Source organism: Choloepus didactylus, chromosome 24 (assembly GCF_015220235.1).
Source record: "Choloepus didactylus isolate mChoDid1 chromosome 24, mChoDid1.pri, whole genome shotgun sequence".
NCBI classification, from domain to species: Eukaryota; Metazoa; Chordata; class Mammalia; order Pilosa; family Megalonychidae; genus Choloepus; species Choloepus didactylus.
Window position 1 is genome coordinate 10,134,216 of NC_051330.1, and position 26,152 is coordinate 10,160,367.

The 26,152-nt window shown below is 44.9% G+C and overlaps 1 protein-coding gene across 5 annotated transcripts in view; it reads left to right on the forward strand.

Moving 5' to 3' along the window:
• Positions 1–26,152, forward strand: part of RPS6KA2 (ribosomal protein S6 kinase A2) — a 482,219-nt gene that overhangs the window by 431,001 nt on the left and 25,066 nt on the right. For all 5 annotated transcript variants that reach the window (XM_037817711.1, XM_037817713.1, XM_037817714.1 and 2 more), the window contains 3 exons: positions 5,029–5,131; positions 12,270–12,400; positions 13,373–13,498. In XM_037817711.1, coding sequence (XP_037673639.1) covers positions 5,029–5,131; positions 12,270–12,400; positions 13,373–13,498 — 360 coding nt within the window. The remainder of the gene's footprint in view (positions 1–5,028; positions 5,132–12,269; positions 12,401–13,372; positions 13,499–26,152) is intronic.

The window sequence follows — 26,152 nt, forward strand, 5'->3', positions numbered from 1 at the left end:
CAATAAGAATCTTCCAGGTCACTTGGTTTATTGAGGTGTGCACCAGAGGCCCCTGAGCTCGTCTGTCACACACACAGGCAGGAGCACGGTACGGATCCCCAGGTCCTCAGGATTCCAGGTTGTCTCCCCCACAAGTGAGTATCGACAGCGTCGCTGCAGAAAGCCCGCTGCTGTGAGAGGGTTTGGATGGTTTCGTCGCTGGAGCCCTCGGCCCCGCACATGCATATCTGTCGGATGTGCAGCTTTTCCCATCCATTATCAATAGATAGTTTTGTGGACTTTTATCCCTATTTTAGATATGCCAGGAGAGCCCACTCTTTCAAGGAATCTGACAGTGACTCTTTTTGTAGAATGAATAATCAGCCTCTGACTTGGCAGTTTTGTACATTTCAGCTTTTGTTGGTGAAATAGCTTACAACCGGGGAAAACCTGTGTCAGGAAAATTCCACTCCACGTGTCACTGAGACATCACATTTACCTCTGATGTGCAGGGAATCCTTTAACTCCTTCCTGATGCTGCTTCCCATCTGGTCATCGCTTTGAGTCCACATGTTTTTACGTTGCCATTTCAGGAATGCCCTTTGGCATATCAGAGTGTACTGATTTTGAAATGCCAAGAGCCAAACTGATGGCAGAAAGCAAATGTGCAGGGCCATGGCCCCAAACTGGAATCTGTTTCCTGTTCCATTACAAGAGTCTTTAGTAGAGTCCAGTTAACATTGTTATTTTATTTTCTCCGACCTTCCCTTACTTATTTGAGGGTCTTTGGATATATATAAAATCTTCCGATACCCGCTCAGTCTCCTAGCGCATGCCTTACATGCTGTGAAATCCGTTTCACCGTCACTACGAGACTCCTGTCGTCATAAGCTCCTGGGACAAATGAAGCGATCTGAAATGACAGCAAGCGGATTTCACCACGGGACCCCCACTTTCTTCCCGACAGTGCAGGCATGAGGTGCTCCAAGTCTCAGAGAGGGAAAATCTAGGTCGTGATCACGAACGGGAACCTCGTCACCCCAAAATGCCGAAGCGAAATGCTGCTGACCCCATTTCTGATTTCGCCCTGAAGTCTGTTCCTTTACATTACAGTCCGAGAGGCAAGATTATTTTTTCCCCATTCCTAGGCTTGGACACAGGGGAAGGAAAAAGCATGTATCAGAACACATCTTGGCACTTTCGAAAATGTTTCTTCTATAATGGGAATAAATTGGCAAGCTGTCCTGGTGACGACGGGCACCAAGGAGGCCATCGGCAGGGTCGGGGTGAGTGACGGGAGGAGCCAGGTGGCTGCACGGTCACACCGCCTGCCGGGGATTGCCCCTTCCGGACAGAGTGTGGTTCACAGGAGCTGCTGTCACCGCAGACCAGCGTCACAGCGCGTGCAGGTGTGGACAGCTCACGGAGTGATGCCAGCACCCCATCTGCTCACATGTCCCCATTCTGGTCATTTTAGGGTTGGCTTCAAGGAAACGAGCCCCACAGGCACCTGCATGCACTCTCCTGTAAAGTTCAGAGTCTTTCAGGTGAATCGAGTTTATTGCACACCATGTGGGTTCTGTCTGCAGCTCAGCTGGCACTTGTGGCTTGACCTCCAGCCCTGGGAAAGGTTTAAGTGGGGACAGAAAAGAAGCAGGCCACCTGCCAGGGCACAAAAGATCAAGTATGAACCGAGTCGCGTGGCTCAGGGTTTCCCGACGGGGTGAAACCGGGGGACACAGCATCAGCTCCAGCTCCCCTGGCTCGTTACTAGACTTTGACTTGGAAAGACAGGGTGTTCTCAACCCCGAAGTTCACAGGAGCACCGCTGCTAAGTTATCGATCTGATTTTGATTCACTCCGTTTCCTTATGGGTAAAAATCCCAAAGTTGGGGAAAAAAACACATCTCATCCCCAAGTGTCAGCCGGTTGTTGTGAACTACCCTAACTCTTCTCTGTGAAGGAGATAGAAGAGTTTGGGGTAAAGAAAGTGGCCCTGGCGTTGCAGTGGTCTAAGATAAAGCCTGTGATCGCTAAGGCAGCTTGTTTCTCATTCTCGAAGCTTCTGTTGCCTCACGCGTCAAATGGAGACACACTGCCCACCTCATTAGTCCTTGGGAGAAGTAAAGCAAATGGCAGGTAGAGGGCCTCTCAGGGCCTGGGAGGCTCACACAAGTTGGTGATTTCTGTAGGAAGAGGAAGTGATTCCAAGGAAAGTGGCCGATCACCAGGACATTCTGTCTCTGCTTCTTAATAAGCTTGGCTTTAAAGTTGCACTGTTGATGACTGCCTGGGACACAAGGGAGAAAGAGAATGGAAGAGAGAGAAAGAAGGACTGAGGGTTAAACAAGCATTTCTCAACATGGGCGTCATTGACCGTGTAGACCCGTCGTCTTTGCTAGAGGGGTCGGGCTGTCCCATGCCTTGTGGGATGCTGGGCAGCATCCCTGGCTTCTACCCCACCACCCCCCAAGCTGCAACAACCCAAACTGTCTCCAGACACTGTCAAACGTCTGTCCCCTTGGGAGGCAAAATCACCTTCCATGGAGAACCACTGGGTACAGGGATTATTTTATCAACCACTGTGAAGGTGAGGCAAGCGTGCAAAGACTTACTCTCTTTAAAGTTCCTTGTGGCAGTAGAGAGAAGAGAGGAGGCTGGGGTGGAAGAAAGAAGCTAAAAACTTCGTAAGCTTCGGCTTTGCAAAGGCAACGTTTTTCTCATTTGAATTAAGTGATCACCATTTTTTTAAAGATGGAAAGCCTTTGTGTAAATAATTTCTCCCTCGTCATAAAAGTTGGAGTCCTGACCCCTCCACTGTGGAAAGAAGCAAGTGAAAGTGTGCATGATGAGAAAGAGGATTTGATTTTTACTTTAGCAGGACAGACATTGGTTTAATAACCCAGCTCCGATAGCACAAATGGTGGGTGGCTGATGCTGGGGGGTACGGAATGACAGCGTAAAGCAGAGCCAGAGAGCCATGATTCCCAGTCATAGCAGCATGTAAATGATAGTGGAGCTCTCCTCTGCTTGTTGGATTTCCTCTAACAAGCGTGTGCATCCAAGAGGTTTATCCCCACCATCAAGAGCATCACCACAGAAAGCAGCATCTTCTTATTTCTGGAAAGGGTTTAAAAGAGTCACCCAGTGCCTAATAACAGCTACTCACCAAGGGCAGGAAATAACCAAATTATTCAGGGCTGAATCAAATCATCCTTTCTCCTCTGATGGCTCCCAGATGCTTGCCGTAAGCTCTGACATATGCCTGCCCGAGCTCCTTCTAGATCAGGCAATCCGAGGTGGGTACTTGGCCCTCCGTGTGTGGGTCTTTGGTGGAAACAGCACTTGCTCTGACTCCTGCTGCTGTTCATTTCCCCTGGAGCTGCCTCGAGTTCTCACCCGGGCTCTGAAGACAGGCGTCCCATCTAAGCCATGGGACATCAGGCAGCATCCTCCCTTCCGGCTTGACCAGAAATCACTGCCCGTGTCCATCGTGGAGCCCGAGAAACCAGTGCTCTGTGCGGCAGGAAGGGTCCTGGCTCCGCGGTCAGGAGACCCAGGGCCTCAGCCCGTCCTGCCACCGAGCAGCCCTTGACCTGGGACGGGGCCCTTACCCTGCCTCAGTTTCCTCGTCTGTCAAATTGGGATGATAGAATCAGCTTTCTAGTAGAATGGGAGATTTAGGACAAATGTAGACTCGAGAGTCACTGAATCAGATTCCCAGACTTGCCTGAGCCTGGGGAGCACCTGATCCCTGAACTGCTGGTAGCACCTTTTAAAGTAGAATAACGAGGGGCCTGGAATGTGCATTTGTAGCCACACCTCGCAGGACCCCTGTCATTTGGTCGTCACGGAGAACTCATGTGCAGGCAGCAGCCATGCTCTCTCGGTTTCTAAACCCACTGCTGGTGCTCCCCCAGCCTGCCAGGTTCCCAACCTCTCATCGTGCTGTGCATCACCCGTGTCTTATTTTCCTTCATGTCATTTCCCTAAACCTCATGTCCTCTCAGTTCTGAAATCCCCCTGGGCTGAAGCTTCTCCATCTCCATTTAGAGGAGTGATCTCTACAGGAACCCCTGCTCACTTCGCTTCCAGAACAGCTCTCCCAGGCCTGCTCTCAGAGTCTCACACGCCATCCCGGGTTCCATCTTTTGAATCACACTTGGCTCTCTTACCACCCACAGTGTTATCCCCCTTAGTTGCCAAGCACCATTCCAAATACCTCTTCATCGCTTCCATACACTGAATCAGCCCTAAAGAACAAATAGTTTTGCCCTAAGAGCATTGGCAGTAATAGACATCATGTTTGGAAGGCAGGTGTCTGATGAGCCTGGTGAGGTGCAGCCTCTGCTGACCTGAGCAAGGGCATCTACATGCGCCAGTCTTGTGACCTCCAGAAGGAGGTTCCCAAAGGAAGCACCATGGCCCCAGAACGCAGCACCCTGGAATGCTGGAGAAAAGACCCTAGAGGTTTTCCCAGCCAGTGGCGATGGAGTACCCCCACAGAGCTGAAGTTTCGTGGTTGCATCTCAGAGATCACCAGGGTGGGGAGCAGGGAGGCAAACCTCAGGGCTTTGCACCCTGCCCACCCCCATCTTCACAGCTAGGGGGCAAGAGGGGCTCTCCTATAAGATTTTACTTGAAGAAAATAATTCTGTTATAAGGAAGAAAAAAAAATGGTTGAAAAGCACTGCCCTATTCCAATGACTTCATTTGATAAATCAGAACACTAAATGGGAATGTAGATTGTGGTGGTGAACACATAGCTGTGAGTTATAGCAGGAGCCAATGATTGTACACATAGGATGAATTGTATGGTGTGTGAATCAAACTGTTTGAAAAAAAGATAATTTTAAAAAAGAACACATTTGCACCTAAAATTATGCCTCTTTTGTAATTTCCAGAACATTTAGAGATTCTTCTGTTAGAGGAAAGTTGAAATAATATGTAATAGAAATATCCTTCTCATCCCCGAAGCAGATTTATGTCATTCCTCAGTATTTTCTCATGGTGTTTCTCACTCACTGCTCTGTCTTGCATTCCTTGTAGAAGCTGTACAGGAAAGAGATCAAACCACCTTTTAAACCAGCCGTGGGCAGGCCTGAAGATACCTTCCACTTTGATCCTGAGTTCACTTCAAGAACTCCTACAGGTTTGTACCAGCAGCAAGTAAGAAAAGAATCTGTGGTTATTTCCAGTGTTGTGTTTTCCTATTTAACCTGTTTGGGAATAGACATCTCGGAATTGGAGAATCATGTGTGTCGAAAATCCTTTTATTAGGAAACGATTGTCAGTTCTGTTTGGTTTTCTTGTCTCTACCCAAAAATAAAGTTTTAACTAATTATCAGTTAGTCCCTCAATAATACCCAGTTTGGAAATCATCAGGGGGTTCTGTAGATTTTCCTCCCTGCTGCTACCTCTATTTTGACTTACTCCCTCTCCCAGAGGGATGCACACAGATTAAGAACAAGGAAAGAAATCCAAGCCCATAAAATTCTCCCACTTAATTAGAGAGTAAAGATAAGGAATTCTATCACTTAAGTCTGTGGCCTTTTAAACTTTAGATCTTAGTCACTCAAGAAACAAAAGCCTGTTTGCAAAGTTCCATCAGGATAGCAGATGGACACATAAATTTAACATTCATCCTGTATCTAAAATTATTCTTGCAGTCTATCAAATTCCATCAGAAATGGTCAACTCCCTTCAGAAAGTTACCATTTGGTGATACTAATGAACTAATGTTACCTTTGATATATGAGGATGTTACTGTGGTTATGTTACAAAATTAAGAAGCCCCTTATGGAGATATGGGTAGAGCAGGGTCAACCGGTGTAGGGTTGTCGGGACTGCAGAATGGTACATGGGGGGTTGTGGTGCTTTTCTCTCTACTTTAGAGTCTATTTGAAATTTTCTATAATAAAGGGTTGTTTTTTAAAAAAGATATGAAATAAATAGATGGCCAAATACAAAATATCAAGCGGATGAAGTTGGAACAGACAATCCATCTTGTTTCAAATGGTTTTGGGCTATTTGACCCCTGTCCCCTGTGCCACGGGGGAGCTTATTGCCATGGGCATGTGCCAACTGTGGATGTAGGGGATGCAGGACCCAGCAAAGAGTGTTTTGTGAGTCTGAGGCTGTTCTTTTTGGTACCAAGCAGCATTTGTTTCAAAAACAGGAACAAAGCCTATCCTGGCACCATTGCTTAGGAGTTCCTGACACACATTGTTAACTGACTTCTTTTGGGTCCTCCTGCAGTGCCCAGATAAAAACAAAACTGTCGTCAATGACAAAGCACCAGTGATAACTGCTGTTTGGGTTTTGGGGAATTGCTGGCTGCTGTGACTTAATGAGGCTGCCACAGCGGCAAAAAATATCTGTGGTCTCTTGTCTCTAATAGGTGATGGTGGGATTTTCACACAGTTCTCAACATCCTTAAAAAATATTTAGCTGTGTGTATCGTTGAAAAAGTTAACCCAGTTCACAGAATCTGGTCGCTTTCTTCGCTTCAGAGGTTGGGAAGAAGGGGACAGGGTTTGGAGGTTCCCTGCTGGCTCAGTCACCAGGATAAGTCGTTTTGTTTCCCCTCCTGTGGTTTACCTGAGTGGGAAAATAGCACAAAAGCATTTAGCCCTGACTCAGAAAGCATGATTTTGAGTGTTCATACAGACTGCAAGGTCCTTCAATGAAATGTGCAGTGATTCGTCATGGGTTCTATTTTGTTTGCTAAAGCTGCCGAAATGCAATATACCAGAAATGAGTTGGCTTTTACAATGGGGATTTATTAACTTACAAGTTTATAGATCTGAGGCCACAAAAATGTCCAAATTAAGGCATCAACAGGCAATGCTTTCTCCCTGAAGACTGGCTACCGGCGATCCTCAGCTCCTCTGTCACACGGCCAGGCAAACCTTGGCGTCTGTGGTCTCTCCCTTCTTTCTCGGGTTTCGTTACTTCCAGCTTCTGGCTTTAGGTTTCCTCTCTGTTTTCTGGGTGTCCTCTCTCAGCTTCTCTGAATTTCATCCTCTTATAAAGGACTCCAGTAAGAGGATTAAGACCCACCTGGGGCAGCCTCAACTGACATAACAGGTCCCACCCGCAATAGGTCTACACCCACAGGATGGATTAACTTTAAGAACATGATCTTCTCTAGGGTACACGCAGCTTCAAACCATCACAGTTCCCACCATCTGGAATTATGTGTCTAAAAGACTGAAGGATCAGACTTTTACTGCCTGGTAAGAAAACACAAACACAGTCTACTCTCAATTATTCACTCATACGTGGTTTTTCTTTTACCTATGAGAGAATTTCAACTCCAGCCTGGTCTGCCAGGGTCACCAGCAAGCTTTTTCTTGGGTATGTCCTAAGCCTTTTGTGTACTTAGAGAATTCAATTTTATTTCATTAATTAATTAATTAATTCCTTAATTAATTAAGGAAGACATAATTAGACATAATTCCAGTGCTATCCAGAATTGGCTTTTTTACTATTTCAAATTCTCCAATCAATTTTATTTAAAGTTAATTTATTATACTGCACAGTTTGCCTTTGAGATAGGTAGTAATTGAAGTGCCGGGATCATGCTGGAAAGAGGAGCAGTGAGTTTGAAACAGAAGACGGTCCACAAATCCTTTTTTGTTAGGCTTCGGTAGGATTTTCTTGTAGTAGACACAGAATTATTTTTTAATTCAGCCATTGCTAAATCTAGGCTATATTCCATGATCACACATCGGCTGCCCATTGTAATATGCCAACTCGTGAGAAATCCAGTCTCAGATTTTAAAAACCATCAAGTCTGTACTCCACCAGGCAGAAAATACATGTGTTTTTATAAAGGGTGACGGTACTCAGTTTTATCCAAATCATACTCTAGCCTTTTTTAAAGGCTATACTAAAAATTAGCATCCTTTAGATGATTATGCAGAATATAATATTCTATTTATGCTACTGATCATTCGGTTGCCATCTAGCTACACCAAACTTTAGCCCTTTAACCTTCCCTAAAGATCCATCTGAACTTTAACAGATTATTATTAACCTTTCAGACGTCTCTCCCTGTCTGTGCGAGGGAAGGCAAAAGATCCCGGGCAAGAGAAGACATTGCCATGTGCTTCATGCCCACTTATTAGTTGAAAGAAATTGCTTATCTGATGTATACATTTTCCATTCACTAATGAACGTGCTTGTACCCCTCACTCCCCAACACACATACATTCCCCAGTGTCCAATACATGAGATTCCGGATGTGTGTTCAGATCTGCACGTTTACAGGGCTCAAACTAATTCCCCACAAAAGTCTCAAATTCTTCAATCTAAAAACCTCTGGGAGGACATTAAAGCACCTCTGGGGTGTGAAGATGGTTTAAATGATGACGTATCCATTTGTCCTTCTTTTTCCCAGTGGAGACTTTGAGTGAAGCACATGGTAGCTCAGGGGATTTTAGAGAGAAGGCAGCTCTCTAAAGCCAGAAGCCCTTGCAGTGAAAAGAAAGAAAAAGCGCCTAAGCAAACGAAATAAAGTGGAAGCCCATGCAGCCTGGAGAAGCAGAGCTGCTTTTCAGAGAACATGCTGGCTGCCTGGTGCTTAGCAGTGCATCATTTTCAGATCCTGAAAACTGCTCAGCCGTGCCTTCTGTCTTTTAATTAAGCTGCCGCTGTCTAGCACTTTGGAAATTTATTCCGGAACGCGGTCAGCTCTGATGCATTAGTTCAGGATAGCCGGACATGAAGACTCCTTTGTGGGGTGCCATCAGTCGCTGAGGCTGGTGCCAGGTGCTAAAGATGACCACAAGTCACCGGGCCTCCCTCCGCCGCTTGATGGCTCTTCTTTGTGGTCTGATCTCAGCACATCCTACGATACCTGGTCACTAATATGTCTGTAGCCAGCCAGCCACTGGCACGAGGCTGCTGTGTGCCAGGGAAGCTTGTGCTTTAGCGACTCTTCTTGAGAAGGAGCTGAGCCTCATGCCTGTTTTCCCCAAAATAAAAGACTGAGGAATAAAAGCCATACTCTCCGGCCCCCTGTCCCACCCCATACCCCACACACCTGCTCCACCAGGCCGTGGGAAAATGAAAAATTTGTATGTGGCATTTCCATTTCAAAAGTCAAGTATAGAAACAAGGCAAAATGGTAAAAAGCAGGCAAGGACCCACCCCTGTCTCCTTTTCAGCCCCGCATGCCAGGGTATATCATTTTAGAATTTTAAAAGATTTTCTTGTATATATTTTACATTTCTTTAAATTTTCGTATATACGTTAGAAAAAATTTAATTATTTATTTTCTATATTATTATAGACACCTATGTTCTATTATAGTATATGTTATAGGATATATGACTATATGTTGTTATTTATTATATTATTTTAATATATTATAAAGATACATCAATTTTTAAAAAAATTTTCAGACAATGTGTGCATTCACTCACTATTGTTCTATAGCTTTTTTTTCCCCACTTGACAAAATATTAGGAAGCTCCTTCTAAGTCAGTTCATGCAGCTGTACCCCATTCTGGTTATCATGGTCTTACGCAGCTTCATGTACGTAGCGTTACCAGGGCCCCACGTGGATGTACTTACTGATCTAACCATCAAGGATGGATGCTCAGTGTTTTCTCCATTACAGATATTACCAGAGCAACTGTTTTCAACATATATTTCTAACCATTTTTGAAAGTAATTCTGTAGGGTAATCTCCTAGGTCTGGAATTGTTCTCCAAAGGACAGGTGCATTTTTAATTTGGATGGGCACCTACCAAACTGACCCTTCCAACAGCTTATGCTCATATGTGCTCCCACCTCTGATTGTGAAGTCGGCTGCCATACCCTGGCCAAAGCAGGATGAAACTGATTTCTGTTATTTCATTTCAATATGTGTCTGCTGACCCGTTAGAAAGAATGTGCAGTAGTAAAAGATATGAGCACTTGCTACCCATATTTCTTCGGTGAATCACTGACTCACATCTTTTTCCCATTTCCCTTTAGGTATTTGTTCTCTTCTCATTGGCTTTTGAGAAATCTTGTTATAATAGTTTGTCTTCTCTATTGCATACAGTGCGAATGCTTTCTCTGTCAGTTGTTAATCTTTTTGTTTTACCTAATGATAAACTCGAACTGGGATCAGCCTGACAGCTGTCATCTTTTCAAAGAAATCTTTCAGAGCTTAGAAATATCATAATCAAAGGACATGTGCCCTGTCACTTCCGTATTGGACAGAAACTGGCTTGCCCCAAATATTCTTTGAAGGGCAGAGGGCAGCTCCAAGTGTCAAGTCCCACCACACAGAGCTACGCAGGCAACAGGGGAAAAGGATGGGGCAGAAAGAAACATCCGTTCTCCCTGACTGCATCCTTTCTGAACGTACAGACATAGATGCTAAGAAGGTGACGTCCTTGGTCACTGGGCCATGAGTTGGCAATCTCACCCTGAAGCCCTAGGCTCTTTTTCTCCGTCCGGAGTGGGTAGGCATGGGCCACTGTGGTTTAGAATACTCGGTAAGTCTGAAGGCAGCCAACTAAAAGAAAGGACTAGTGATCATCCTAACGTTTCTGTTCTAGGGCTTTCTGCCATTTAAAAATCAAACCAATGGCGCCCCCCAAAATAAAGCATGGTTTTGTATGGTTCAGCATTTTTTTAAATATGGTTTTATTGAGGTGTATTCATACACCCTACAATCATGCATAGTGTACAATCAGTTATTCATAGTACCATCATATAGTTGTGCACTGACCACCAGAATCAATTTCTGAACATTTTCCTTATTCCCAAAGAAATAAAAATAGAAGTAAAAAAAGAACATCCAAAACATTCCATCCCCCACCCCATGCCACCCTATTTTTCATTTAGTTTTTGTCCCAATTTTTCTACTCATCCATCCATACACTGGATAAAGGGAGTGTGAGCCACAGGGTTTTCACAATTACACAATCACACCTTGTAAGCTGCATTGTTACACGATCGTCTTCAAGAGTCAAGGCTACTGGGTTGCAGTTTGACAGTATCAGGTATTTCCTTCTAGCTATTCCAATACACTAAAACCCAAAAAGGGATATCTATATAGTGCATAAGAATGCCCTCCAGAATGACCTCTCGACTCCATTTGGACTCTCTCAGCCACTGAAACTTTATTTTGTTTTATTTTGCATCCCCCTTTTGGTCAAGAAGATGTTCTCAATCCCATGATGCCGGGTCCAGATTTCTCCCTGGGAGTCATATCCTGCATTGCCAGGGAGATTTACACCCCTGGGAGTCGGGTCCCGTGTAGGGGGAGGGCAGCAAGATCACCTGCTGGGGAATATGACTCCCGGGGATGAATGTGGACCCGGCATCGTGGGACTGAGAGTATCTTCTTGACCAAAAGGGGGATGCAAAATGAGACGAAATAGTTTCAGTGGCTGAGAGATTCCAAATGGAGTCGAGAGGTCACTCTGGTGGACATTCTTATGCACTATATAGATAACACCTCTTAGGCTTTAATGTATTGGAATAGCTAGAAGTAAATACCTGAAACTACCAAACTCCAACCCAGCAGTCTGGACGCCTGAAGACAATTATATAATAATGTAGATTACAAGGGGTGACAGTGTGATTGTGAAGACCTTGTGGATCACACCCCCTTTACCTAGTGTATGGATGAGTGGAGGAATGGGGATAAAAACTAAAGGACAAATGGGGTGGGAAGGGGGGATGATTTGGGTGTTTTTTTTCACTTTTATTTTTTATTCTTGTTCTGGTTCTTTCTGATGTAAGGAAAATGTTCAGAGATAGATTGTGGTGATGAACGCATAACTATGTTATCATACTGTGGACAGTGGATTGTATATCATGGATGATTGTATGGTGTGTGAATGTATTTCAATAAAACTGAATTTAATAAAAAAAAAAAAAAAAGATCACCTGCTGGGTTAGCTAGAGAGAGAGAGAAACATCTGAGGCACTCGGGGAGACTCTTAGGCACAATTATAAGTAGGTTTAGCCTCTCCTTTGCAGTAACACACTTCATAAGGGCCACCAGCCCCAAGATCGACGGCTCGGCCTACTAAATTGTTAATCCTCAGTGTTTGTGAGAAAATCAGTAATAACCCAAGTGGGTATGTCCAACATTTCTCCATTATTCCCCATTTCCTCAGTGCGGGGAGGAGCCTTGCAAATACATTTTTATCCTCTGGGTCTGGCATTTTTAAATCTATTCTTCCTCCTCCAACACATGTGCATGCAACACCAAGCTGTTTCTCCCCATGGTTGTCCAGATCTTCCTGGAAGTTTTAATTCTCGTCATTTCTGTGCAGACTCTCCCGGCGTCCCCCCCAGCGCCAACGCCCATCACCTCTTCAGAGGATTCAGCTTTGTGGCATCGAGCCTGGTTCAAGAACCTGCACAACAGGAGCCACACAGAGCAGCAGTGCACCCCATTGTGCAGGTAACCCCATGGCGTCTGCACCCTCTGCTCAGGCCCTGCACCCGTTCCTGCATGTAGACAGGGTCATCTGGGGCCCTGGGAGGCTGAACGGGGTTGGTTTTCAGTCCCTAGCTCTTTTTTGTCCCTGCACTTCTAGTTTTAATTTGAGCCTTTGCCACAGTGATTCCCCAAAGCCATGTCCCTGTGGCATCTGTCAAGCCAGGGTTCGAACCATTGCTCATGTCCTTGCTTTGTAGTCTGCTTAAAGAAGGGGGATAAAGCCCTGAACAGACTTACTGTGGGGGTGTCTATGGCCGGAATCCACCTTTGGGATCAGCCTCAGGCATCTCCGCTGTGTGACCTCAAGCAGACCCCTAAGACAGAGGTTTGATTGTGAAATGGTTTGACTGTGTCAGCAGAAGATGACATTTTTATGGGGAGTTGTACCCAAAGTATCAAGAGCTCTTGGAGAAGAAATTATGATTAAATTTTATTTAAGAATTAAGTCAGGATACATGGGATTTCCATGAGTATTTCTCTCCCCACAGCTTTTTGGGAAAAGATGGACACTTGGCATGACTGTGTATAAACAGGTCCCAGCAGGCAGTGACCAAATCATGCAGTCAGATTTCCAATGAGCTGTGTACATCTCGATGCTAGTATCTGAGCCATACACCCTATGTCTTACAAGTGTTTGCATCTTTTCATGTCCAGATTCTCATTCTCTCTAATCGTTGGAAAACCACACTGGTCAGCGGACACAGTGTGATCTGGTATTTAAAACATACGAGTCCTTGCCCAAGGGGAGTTGAGATTTAGCTCTAGGACCATCACGACATAGCTCCATGACTGTGCGAGATAAACTCACCACCTCCTGGGCCTCAGTTTCCTCACTGGGTTCGCAATCTGGAACCTTCTGTGTGGCTGTGGTTGCTTGTACCCTTGTGCGAGACACTTCTCAGAGAGCTCTCTTCTCTTGGTCTTTCTCGGCAGCAGCTACACGGAAACAACATCCACTTTACCGATGGCTACGAGATCAAGGAGGACATCGGAGTGGGCTCCTACTCGGTGTGCAAGCGCTGTGTGCACAAAGCCACCGACACAGAGTACGCTGTGAAGGTAAGGCCACGTGAGGCCTGGCAGCAGTGACACGGCCAAGCAGGAGGCAGGTATGACCGCCACACATCAGTGCACAGATGCCAGCAGGCACGTCCGAACCCAAGCAAACACTCACTGTCAGCATCCGCTCCTGCTCTAGGAAACATCATCCTCCCATTTGCCATTTTCCAAACTCTGATGAGATACAGCTCAGTTTTCTGTGGTATTAGGTCAGCCACTAAAAGTAGCTTTGCAAATCACAAATATTTTCCATTACATATGTACATCTAGGTATTGACCACCCTTAGCAGCTTTCTGTATCATACATAATTTAAATAGAAGCTTTGTACAATCAGTATTTTGAGAAAATGTGGATGAAGGAGAGACAAAGCATGAAGTATGAACTGGATTTACTTGCACAAACTTAAGCCGAGAGCTAGCAGGTTCACTCCAGCCATCTAAAAAGCAGTAAATAGTAACAACGACCTGTAATCCAACTTGGCGATCACTTCATATTACCTTTAGCTTCCTTGATTGTGGCTAGATTAAATAGTTGACACCTGGTAATCCAAAATACCAGGTTCTAGAGTGTTTTGATTAATAAATATGAATTGGCGTTAAAGCTTCCCACTATAATCAGAATCTAATTTATTGTAAAATGCATAAATTCTTCATTCTATTTAAAAGACAGCAAGAGGTGCTCTAAATTCCATCACTTTCCCATTAAGCTCAAAGAGCCAAGGTTTGTAAGGAGTAGGTGCCTCGTCTGTGCCGTCATCACAACCAGGACCTCCTGTTCTGCCTTATATTTGACATTTCTGTAGCACGTGGCAGGCGCAGGCGCTTCAAAAAACATGCGGGGAGAGACGAACCTGTCCAGCAAAGTAGTCGTAGAAAAGCAGTAATTTCCATTGCGATTTTTCTAAGTTCTGAAAAAATTGTTGAAAGAGATGACTGCCGTGAGACTGATAAATCATTTCATCCTAATTCGCCCACCATTCCACAGTCATTTTGTGAAAACAAAGATTTCTTCCAAAAGGTGACTCCTCAGAAATAGCCCCTGCACATTCGTTGGAGATGTCTTCCCTGCATTTCTCACGCTGTGGCAACACTCAGCCCCATCCTCAAAGACACAAGCCAGAGAGACTCGGACCCCTTGATTTAACTTGGGTCAGGAATTTACGGCTTTTTGACCAACTCATCTTGATTTTCTGAAGGAAGAATGTTCAGACATGGAGGGAAAATTGATTTGTGAGCTCCGCTGATAGATTTTGCATGTTCAGCCCGCCCGGTGTCTTGAGCACATTACGAGGCAGCTGAAGGATGGAAACGTATCGTGATTTAAGACTCCTGTGAAAATTGGATGTGTGGAGGCTACAGAGAGGGTCACCGTTATTTCAAAATGTCCAACCATGGGATGAGAGCAAGAGAAGTCCATGTCCCGTTCCTGAGTGGTCACCCCACAGCATGAGACCCAGGGGATTGCACAGGGCTCTGCTCAATGGATACCGAGGATTTGGGTTGTTGGGGAATTTTCTTTTTCCTCTTCTTCCACCTCATAATTTGGAGCGTTTAAAGGAGAGCCTGCGTGTACACTGCATTAACTTCTAACACCAAGTACAATGCAATTCTGACTCTTCCAGAATTAATCTAGGCTGCATATGGCCGCTGTCACTTCTGACACCAGCCGTGAGTTTGGGGGTTCCCAGACCACCCCTACTTCTGACCAAATGGCTACAAATCCAGGGATTCTCACCGCCCCTCCAGGTTCAGTGCTTTGCTAGAGAGACTCGCAGAACTCAGGAAAGAAAGTGCCCTACTTATGATTATAGTTTTATTGTAGCAAAAGAAATGTTACAAATCAGAAGCCCAAAGCACAGGGGTGGGAGGGTGCTCTGGGGGTCTCAAATGCAAAGCTTCCCGGTTCTTTCCCCCTCGAACAGGACACGTCACCCTCCCAGCACACCAGTCAGGGAAGCTTGTCCAGGCCTCAGTGTGCGGAGTTTATACTGGAGGTTCACCAACAGGCATGGCTGATGGGAGCAAATGTCCACATGGTTGAAATCCATCTCCAGTCCCCACTTCCCTCCCCAGGGGTCAGGCCCTGGCTCTCAGCTGGGACCCCCCATCACGGGGTTGGTCTTTTCCAGTGTGGCCAGCCCCCCACCCCAAGATACCGTGTGGCTGGCCCCATCTGCGTCCTCTTGTTGGCATAAACTATCAGGTGTGGTCCAGGGCCCCATAAATAACAAAAGACGTTCCCATCACAGGAAATCCCAAGGATGTGATGACTACTCCCCACCAAGAGCCAGGACAAAAGCCAGACCTCATTTTTCAGAGGCCAAATTCCTTATTATACAGACACACTCCATCTGCACATCCAGATGCTATTTCCTACTTCCTTGTCCAGATAGGAAAATGGCAGAGAATATACCTACATTCTCGCTGTGAGAACAGAATCTCATTTATCCTTGTGAATTTTATCTTACCTATGCTTCATAAGCATACATGCACTTTGTAGAATTATTTTCTGCTTGAGTCATTTCTCACTGAATTTCTTAAAATAGTTTTATCGGGTGACTAGAAGCAAACACTGTGTGCCAGTGAGTGCCTCCGTGCCATCTTTCTAGAAAACAGCCCACGACTGTGAGTCTGATCAGCATCTGTTTTGTGCTTCTGAAAAATAATCCTCCATTGACAGAGGCTGTGGCCTGTTTTACCCTAATGTCCCCATACCCAGCTGTCATATAAGGACACCATCTGAAGTCAGCTTCATGAGCGGCTTTATAACTCAGTCCCCAAAGAACTTGTTGACAGCAAACCCCGAGATGGAGATTTCTGAGGGATTTCAGCTGCAGCTCTCTCCTGGAGAAGGATCCAGGCCAGGTAGCTCCTGCTGATGGGAGAAGAGAGCACTGGCCCTTCCTGTTTCTTTTTTGCAAGCCTTGAAGTTCCCTGGACAAATTTAGCTGGTGTGTGTTACAGGAATTTCCCTCGCCCTTTCGGAGATTACAGTGGGTCAGAATTTCTTGTCTGTAAGAGGCTGAAGTTCACCAAGCACAGGAAGGGAGTGTGACTTACCCAGAGACCAGGGACTTGTCAGTTAAGATGGAAACTGTCATCCAACGTGCTCCCCACGACACTGAGGCCGCTTATTGGAATAGCGACAATCAGTTCATTTATCAAAGGACAGGCACAGTGGTTGGTATTTCTTTCAAAGATGAAAGTGCTGGCAGAAGTCTTGTGACAAAAAGTTTGCTATTCAGAACAGGGCTCTTTGTTCCCGAAACAGCTTTAGCATGGTACACATCACTATTTTGTTGTTTTAACATTTTCCAGGTAAAATATAATTGAAGTCTTTGGGGTTTGGAGGTTTTTTTTGCTTTTTTTCCATGTCAGCTACCTGGACAAGCAGTAGGATCTCCATTTATTGGTGGGAGAACTAAGAACTAGCTAAATGAAGTGTGTTCTCATGTAACACAGAACTAAGAATGTGACGTGTCATTATTCGGTCTGTAAGTTGGATCTCAAGTCAACAGATGCCTTACTGAGAACCAGTCACTAGAAGTTAGCCCCACCACTCTCAGGGACCCCTTGAACAGTTGGCAAATGCAGCTACCCAAATCTTCACCTGGCTCCAGGGTAGAAAAGGGCATCTGTGTCATTTTGAGGGATAATCCAAGTCAGAGCCAGACAGAGTATTCCCATCCAACTACACGGGTGATTCTGAAGCTTTCCCAGTGAGGACTGAGTGAGAGGCAGGAATGTGATAGTGTTGACTCAGCATCAAGGACTGTGGACAGAATACTGTGGTTTCTCCCTAGAGCGGTGGTTCCCAGTCTAGACGGTTCTGCCCGCCCGGGAGATGCCTGGCGATGTCCTTGGTTGTCACCACTGGGCGCGAGGGGACGCTGCTGCCATCTAGCGGGCAGAGGCCAGAGATGCAGCTAAACCCCCCACAGTGCCCAGGGGGGCTGCCCACAACAGGGATCCCCTCCTGCCCCAAATGTCAGCAGTGCAGAGGCTGAAAAACCAGGCAGAAAGCTTCCTTCTTCAGGACACGGCTCCTGTAGACAAACCCCACAAGGTTGATGTCTTGGAGATAAGGGGGCCGTCTTCCATCTTTGTAACAGTTCTGGTTGATCTTTTGGTAGCAGGATGATAATCTGGCCAAGAGTTTGGTGATTGCCAAGATTTACCCAGAGGCAGGAGGTGGGGACACTGGCTCCATGCAGTCCTGTGTAACCAAGTAGTAGCTCCAAGTGTGGGTCCTTCAAGGGTAAGTCAGGGACAAGCTCTTCCCTTTAAGAAGAAGATCAGGTGGTCAGAGTGTAGATGGGATCAGAGAAGTATTCAGTATCCCTGGAAAAAACATTATAGTTTGCCTTAAGTTTATTTCTACATCTTATAGGAACCTAATTTTGCCACTCTGATTACTCTGTCCTCACATTAACTACATTCATGGTTCATACTTAAATCCACCGAAGCATATTTGAGTCAACACCATTGTTGGTTTTGCACTATCTCTCAGCTGCATTTTTCTACCTTGATCTTAAAACTAGTGAGACCAACTCTAGCTACCAATGAACACATTTAACAAAGTGCCCAGCATATAGTAGTTCTCAATAAATGCTGGTGGAATCAGGATCTGAATTCCTAAGCTCCATCCTTCCCTCTCAGGCTGTGGCAGAAAACTCTGGATTTTCCAGGACCCCCCTCCACCTGCTGGCTACAGGCAGAAGGGCCAGGACCTCCCAAACTCCACCTTAGGTTTAACTGGCTACAGGATATTCCCTCTGGGCGACCATCCAATATTAAGACGGTTAAATGAGAAAAAGTATTATGTTCTCTCAGTGCTTCCTCTTCCCCTTTGCCAGGCAGATTATAGTTGAACAGGTGTGCCGTACTTTGTGAGAACTGGCAACCACTTCACTGAGACAGAACAGTTCAGCAGTTTAATGTAAAATTTAAGTCCACCTTTGTTTTTATAACCAGTCCCAGAAGGCTCGTGGTAGGGGATGAGATTGTGCAGGGCTCTGAAACAATATGACACGACCGCATTGATTCCAAACCATAAGTGTACCCTTCCTTCAAAATAAGACTGAAATGCAATTAATTATTTAGTGCTGAAGATAACTGGGACTGAATAGGATTAGAAGGAATGGGGAGGTGTGTTTGAATGAAAAAAAAAATAGTTTTCATATTTTGAATCCATCGCTTTGTAAGAATTGAGGGAAGACGTTCTTTGTTTTGACTTTATTTTTAAGGGCCTTGTGGCTTAATACAGTCAGGTATGAATTCTAGACAATGCCAATTTGTATAAATGGAAGGCTTCCCAGAATCATACTAGTGGGGGAAAGCATATATAAGTACATACATACATATATAAATGTATGGATACATATCTATACTACTCAATTTTAGAAAGCTTGTTCTATAGCTAAGTTGAGAGTTGTGTCCCTAATACCGCAACTTCTCATGAGCTTTCTATAGGGACCCTTGAGAGAATCCTTGCCAATGTCTACTGATGACTCAAGGTTCTCTTTATTGCAAGACACAGCGTAATGGACATAAAATTAACTTTTATTCCCAAGGTGCTGAAGTTGCCATCTCGACCCTCTTGCACAAAACACTGTCAGTGGAAAATATAAGGAGGAAACTACCCAACAGCTCGAGTGCACGAGACTAGGAGCAGCAGCCATTACACAGAATTCAGAATTGTCACCCATTAAATCCCCTGCCTTAGAACGATGATGATGATGATGACAGGAGATTCTTACATGGCACTCACTCTATGCCAAGCCCTGTTCTAACACCTTGCAGATGTTGTCACTTTGTCCTCACCACCTATATGTGATTATTTTAATCATCCCCATGAAGAATCTGAGACACCGAGAGGTTAATAACACACCTAAGGACACACAGCAGTAAACGGGAGAGCCGAGGTGCCAACCCAAACAGTGAGCTGCAGAGTCTACGCTCTTAAACTCCACACTCAGCTGCTCCTCTTCTTGTAAGGAATAGGGACCCCAAAATCCCATTTTAGACAAAATTATCATGCATCTTACAATATCCAAATCGTAAAGGAATGAGACAGCTGGGCAGAACAGAGGGGCAGAGCTTTACAGTTGAGCTTCAAAATAAATTTAAAGCACAAGAAAAATTTTGATAAACCTTGAAGCTCCCTAAAGTTTAAAACACAGGTGTAACTAGCAAAACTGGGCCTCTGTGTCAAATCTAATCTGGATTCCCCTTTCTCAGGGGTCTCAGTGTACAGGGGTGAAAGTGCTTCTCCCCTTCTGGTGCGGACGTGGTGGCTGCATGTGAGCCTTTCTCTGGGTTGAGGACAAGGGAGAGGCTATATTTTGGAAAGGGGAAGGTTTTGTTTTGTTTTGTTTTGTTTAATTAAATTCAGTTTTATTGAAATACATTCACACACCATACAATCATCCATGGTATACAATCCACTGTCCACAGTATGATAACATAGTTATGCGTTCATCACCACAATCTATCTCTGAACATTTTCCTTACATCAGAAAGAACCAGAACAAGAATAGAAAATAAAAGTGAAAGAAAACACCCAAATCATCCCCCCATCCCACCCCATTTGTCCTTCAGTTTTTATCCCCATTCCTCCACTCATCCATACACTAGATAAAGGGGGTGTGATCCACAAGGTCTTCACAATCACACTGTCACCCCTTGTAATCTACATTATTATATAATTGTCTTCAGGCGTCCAGACTGCTGGGTTGGAGTTTGGTAGTTTCAGGTATTTACTTCTAGCTATTCCAATACATTAAAGCCTAAGAGGTGTTATCTATATAGTGCATAAGAATGTCCACCAGAGTGACCTCTCGACTCCATTTGGAATCTCTCAGCCACTGAAACTATTTCGTCTCATTTTGCATCCAAGGGGAAGGTTTTGAGGAATGAGGGAAGATTTTTCCCTTTGGCTTCCATGTCTGGGCCACAGTTTGGCTGCTCGAGCCTCCCTGTTTGACCTTTCTCCACACCCATCCAGGGAGGCTGCGGAGCCCTGGAGAATGAATGGCCGTGCGAGGAGGGGAAGCCAGGGAGCCAGCCCCACACTCTCATCTCTGTCGGCTGAGATTGGAGCAGCTGCCTCTTTCTCCACTTCCCAGAAGAGGGGCCAGTGGCTGTAAGGCCACCTCCTCCAGTTTTACCTCAGAGACGACAGTCCGCCGTGGAACCCTCGCCCAAAACTCAGCTTCAAGGGCCCCCCAATCTGAGGGTCCCTTGGCATCCAGTCACCTGCTTCGGTTTGTTTCGCCACAGCTTTGAAGACCTTCTGAGCTCGTTTTCACCCTCAGGTTCAGTGTTCTGCTTTAGGGTCACAGGCAGCACCAAACCTCACAGCTCCTGCTGCGAAGGGCTCCTGTGGCCAGTGTCGGGACATGTTTCAGAAGCTGCATCCTGAAAATTCCAATGGAATAAAGCTTGGAACTCAAGGGATCTGCCTTAGATGAGTGAAGGAGAGACCTAAGGGGAACTCGCATCCAGTTTCCCCATCCTAAGAAAAAAGTTAAGCCATTCAGAAAGAAATGTGATCATTCCAGCATGAGATTTAATATCATCTATGGTATTAGCTGCACTGCTCTAGTGGGTGTGAACCCATTTGTAACTAGGGCCTCTGAGATGGTGTTAGATAAGGTGTCCAAACTGAGGGAGGGTGGGCCTCTATCCAATATGGCGGAAATTGGGCACAGGAAGATAAGCCATGGAAAAAGCAAGAAATCAGAGGCCAACAGAACCCAGTAGAGAAAGAAGATATTGCCTTGTGCACTGCCATGTGACCAAAAAGCAGGGACTAAGGGTCACCAGCAGCCAGCCCCAGAACACTCCAGTCTTCAGGGGAGAAGCATGGCCTTGCTGACACCTCGATTTTGGACTTCTAACCTCAAAACTGTGAGCCAGTAGATTCCCATTCTTTAAGTCAACCCATGGTATGGTATTTGTTTTGGCAGCCGGGAAACTAAAATAGCAAGGTTTGGCAGGACTTGCTTGCTTTCTCCCGGAGTCGGTAGCCTTCCAGCAAACCCCCATCACGTAGCCATCTCTCTCTCCTTGTGTCCACTCCACTGGTTTCTGCTGACTTCTGGCTGCTTCTGCCTTCTGGCCTCCATTGACTGACTCTGTCTGAATTTCTTCCCTTTATAAGGACTCCAGTCTTGGGGGTTAAGGCCCAGCCTGATTCAATTTGGCCTCATCTAAATAAGATCTTCAAAGATCCTATTCATAAGTGAGTTCACTTATGAATAACATCTTCCAAGGCCCTAGATACAAATGGGTTCACACCCTCAGGAATGTGGATTAGCGCTTGACCATGTCTTTATGGGAGACACGCTTCGCTCCCCAACAGTCTCCCATACCAGTTCTCTCCATGAGCCAGTCTGATCTAGAACCTGCCCTGCTCTCATCGTCTCCACTGCTACTTCCCTAGTCCAAGCAGCAACCATCTCTTCCCTGGACTCCTTTCAACAGCTCCCTAAGTGCTCCCCCTCTGTCCATTTTTGCCTGCTACCATTAATTTTCTACATGGTACTCAAAATTAAACTTTTCAAATGTAAGTCCAATCTTTTCATTCTTCTTCTCAAAACCCTCCTCCAATGGTTTCCCAGGTTATTCCGGGAAAAAAAAAAGGGGGGGGGGTTTTCCGTAACCCATTCTTGGCTGCCTCTTTAGCCCCCTCTCCTGCCACTCTCCTCTCCCCATGGCCACCCCACTGCAGCAGGACTGATCTCCCGGCTGTTCCTGAAAGCCACACAGCATGTGCTTGCCTTGCTCTCCCTCTGCCTGGAACTTTCTTCCCTGTTATCTATGGTGCTGGCTGCCCCATTTTCCCAGATCGCTGCTCACCAGTCAAGGGTCTCCTTACCAGCAAGTTCTCCCTGGCCACCTCAGAGCCCCCTCCTTGCACTCTCTATCCTCCTCCCCCTACAGTGTTTTTCTTCAGAGCATTTAGCACCCCTAACGTGGTTCATATTTTATTTGTTTATTGTCTGTCTCCACACCCCCATTTGGGATGTCAGCTATGGCTCTAGCACCTCAGGAAGGGCTGGCACACGTTAGGAGCAACGTAAGTGTTAGTTGATAAATGAAGAGGCGTCTCATTTCTGTTCATTGTGGTACTTGGAGGTGTCAAGAATAAGCGTTTTATAAAAAAGAGCAATGTCAGGAGCTTTTCTTCTTCAAATTAGAAATCATTTCATCCCTTTCTTTGGTTCTTTAGGAGATGCTTTTTATTCAGTTTGCAATGTAATTCTTAAATGAAGCATTTCTTGTCTATAAAGCTCTCATGTTCTGCACAGATTCCCTTGTTCATTAGGCTGGTTACTTTCATCCATTCACGCGACATTTTTATTGAACACTTGTTTCTATGGCAGGCATAATGCTAGGATCTAGGCATGATGCAGAGAAGCTCTCAGGAAACTCACAGTCTGGCCATTTAGGAAGTTTCTTGATCACAGAACCAGAAACTCGAGCAAAATTTGAAGGTAATTGAAAACCTGAAATAAAATGAGCTGAAGTAACCTTCTAGCTTTTTCTATTGGTCTATTTTATCTTCAAATATGAACACAAGTTTATATGTACACATGCGTACGGACACCTCTTTGTGAATAGTTCCAACTTTTTAGAATTTTCTTTCTTTGTTCCTCTGAATAGTTTATGCAGGAGATGGATATACACGAGCAGTGGCCAAATTTTCCAATAAAGAAAGTACACACATGAAGTGACAGCTACACCCTCTTTTCACTAGCATATCATGGTTTTGTTATTAAAAGTACTTTAGTTTATTTTAGCTATAGAATCAGGTAAAAATGAAGTGAAATCCTTAAAATTGTGCAAAGTACGCGTCACCCAATTCTTAATTCCGGTAATGAAATGAGGCCGATATGCACGTGATCTAAGCTGGATCAGCTCACTCTAGCAGCAACTCCTATTTTTATTCACACCGGACCATTTAAAATGGCGTTAGCATTTCTGTGCTCATTTTCATACTGCCTGTGTAATTTGTCAACCAAAAAAGAAATGAAATTAGGACAGATGTTTGACATGAATAGAGCTCATTTTTAGAAGGAACACTGACTGGCATGGAAATTTCAATTTATTTTTTTTCCAGCAGGAAATACTGGAGTTCTTTCCCTGTGTGGATTGTTTAAATTAATTTTGTGGGAGATGGTGTCTGTTAAATTTTACAAATGATTACATGCTCTCTGACCCTTGTTTCAAATATGATATTCATCATTTTGACAAGTCAGAAGAAATACCCCACCTGCACTTCCTGGACATGTGGAAAGTTTGATCCATATGGAATGAGTGTGTTTTGAAAGTCCATGAGTCCATCCCACCCCTTGTTTAGTTGGTACCCGTGGTGGAGTAGACTTAGTCTTGATCTGCATCTGACAGGTGTGGACCCATTGTTAATAAGATCACTTCAGTCTGTTACTTCAGTTAAAGTGTGGTCTAACTGAATCAGATTGGGTTTTAATCTAGATTGCTGGAGTCCTTTTCAAGCAGACTTAGAGAAAGTCATGGGAAGGCTTCAAAGTCAATGGAACCCAGAAGAGAAAGGAGAAGACATGTGCATTGCCATGTGACCAAAAAGCCTAGAACCAAGGATTGCCAGCAGTCAGCCCTGGAACACACAGTCTTCTGGGAGAAAGCATCATCTTGCTGATGCCTTGATTTCAGACTTCTCAAAACTGTGAACAAATAATTCCCATTGTTTAAACCAACCCATTGCTTGAGATTGGTTTTAGCAGCCAGAAACTATGACAGTAACTCAAAGCCCATTTTCCTAAGTTATTCAAGGCCCCAAAAGGAGAGGGGGTGGACGTAGGGGAAGATGAAATACAAAGACCAAAAACTAAGAGGAAAATGTTCGTCAGTGGTGGTGAAGTCACATCCAATCCTGTCACCATCTTCAGCCACCAGGAATAAAAATGTATTTGAACCATACCTATATGTTTCAACTTCTAGGAAAAAATCATTATCATTTGCCATCCAGCAGGAAAATTGTTTCATGGATATTTGACACCCTGAATTAACATCTCTAAGAAAAGTGAAAATGAAGTTTGTTATGCAGCGACACCATAGCAAGTTTACTTCTGGGTGGTGACCCCCAGGGCCCTTTGTCCCTACAGCTGATACCAGGTCAGAAGAAAAATGAAAGAGTGTTTCTTTCACTCCTCCTCCTTCTTTGAGCCTCAGAATGCAGAGAGGAGGCTTTATTCATAAATGTGTTTACTAAGAATGCCTCCTTTGCCGGTTTGGATGTACTATGTCCCCCAAAACACCATGGTCTTTAAAGCAGTCTTGTGAGGCAGACGTATTAGTGTTGATTAGGTTGGAACCTTTGGATTAGGCTGTTTCCATGGAGATGTGACCCACCCAACTGTAGGTGATAACTCTGATTGGATAATTTCCATGGAGGTGTGGCCCTGCCCATTCAGCGTGGGCCTTGATTAGTTTACTGCAGCTCTATAAGAGCTCAGACAGAAGGAGCTCAGTGCTATAGCCAAGAGAGACATTTTGGAGATGGCCATTGAAAGCAGACTTTTGCTGATACTTTGCTCCGGAGAAGCTAAGAGAGGACAAAATGCCCCAAGAGCAACATTTTGAAGAAAGCGCAGGAGCTGAGAGAGGAGCTGGAGCACAACCCAGGATCAGCAGATGCCAGCCACGTGCCATCCCAGCTAACAGAGGTTTTCCAGATGGCATTGGCCTTCCTTTGCTAAAGGTACACTTGTGTTGATGCCTTAATTTGGACATTTTCATGTTCTTCAGACTGTAACTGTGTAACCAAATAAACCCCCTTTATAAAAGCCAATCCATTTCTGGTAGTTTGCATTCTGGCAGCATTAGCAAACTGAAACACCTCCCTCAATTTTATTACATAATAAAGATTATAAAACTATTTTGTTCTCAGAATCAGGAACTCGATCCATCAGGGCTTGCTTTAATTAGAAGCAAGTCTGACAATAGGAATCCCAAGGAACTGATCCCATAGAGAAGGAAATCCATGGAGTCATCTGGCACTTCATCTCCTCGGGCTTCTAAATAATATCCTCAGACCCTCTCCTGTGGGCTCCACTGTCCCACGTACAAGACACGGTCTTTGTACTCAGGGACCAGTAATTAACCTGTTGCTCCCCTTCTAGGTTAATTCTTCCTTACCTTTCTAAAGAAAAACACACCCTTCCCGCCAAAAAAGAAATCTCCCAGAAAAAGAGCAGGTGGCACTTCCTGACAATATTCCAGATGAAAACACTTCATACTGAACAGAAGTTAGAGATGTGTGTCTGATTCATGGTAGCTCAGATGAGATTTGAAGTAGATGACCCTGGCCCAAGCTTTTTCTTCTTTTGTCAAATATAAGCAGATTAAAGGAAAGTGAGAAACCAGGACGGCGGGTGTCAGAATTCCATTGCTGCCACGACTTGGCCGTGGGACTGCCTTTCCACACCGGATAGCTTCTATTTCCCCCTCCAAAACCACTTCCAGCACTTTTTGTGCCCTTTCCTTGACCTTGACTTGCGGTCAGTTCCGCCAAAGGGAGACAGCACAGGAGAGGGGGGCTGGGAGGAAGTGTGACTGCAGTATTTATGCAGATTTTATTATAAAGTAAAATCAAAGGCTACAGTTAGC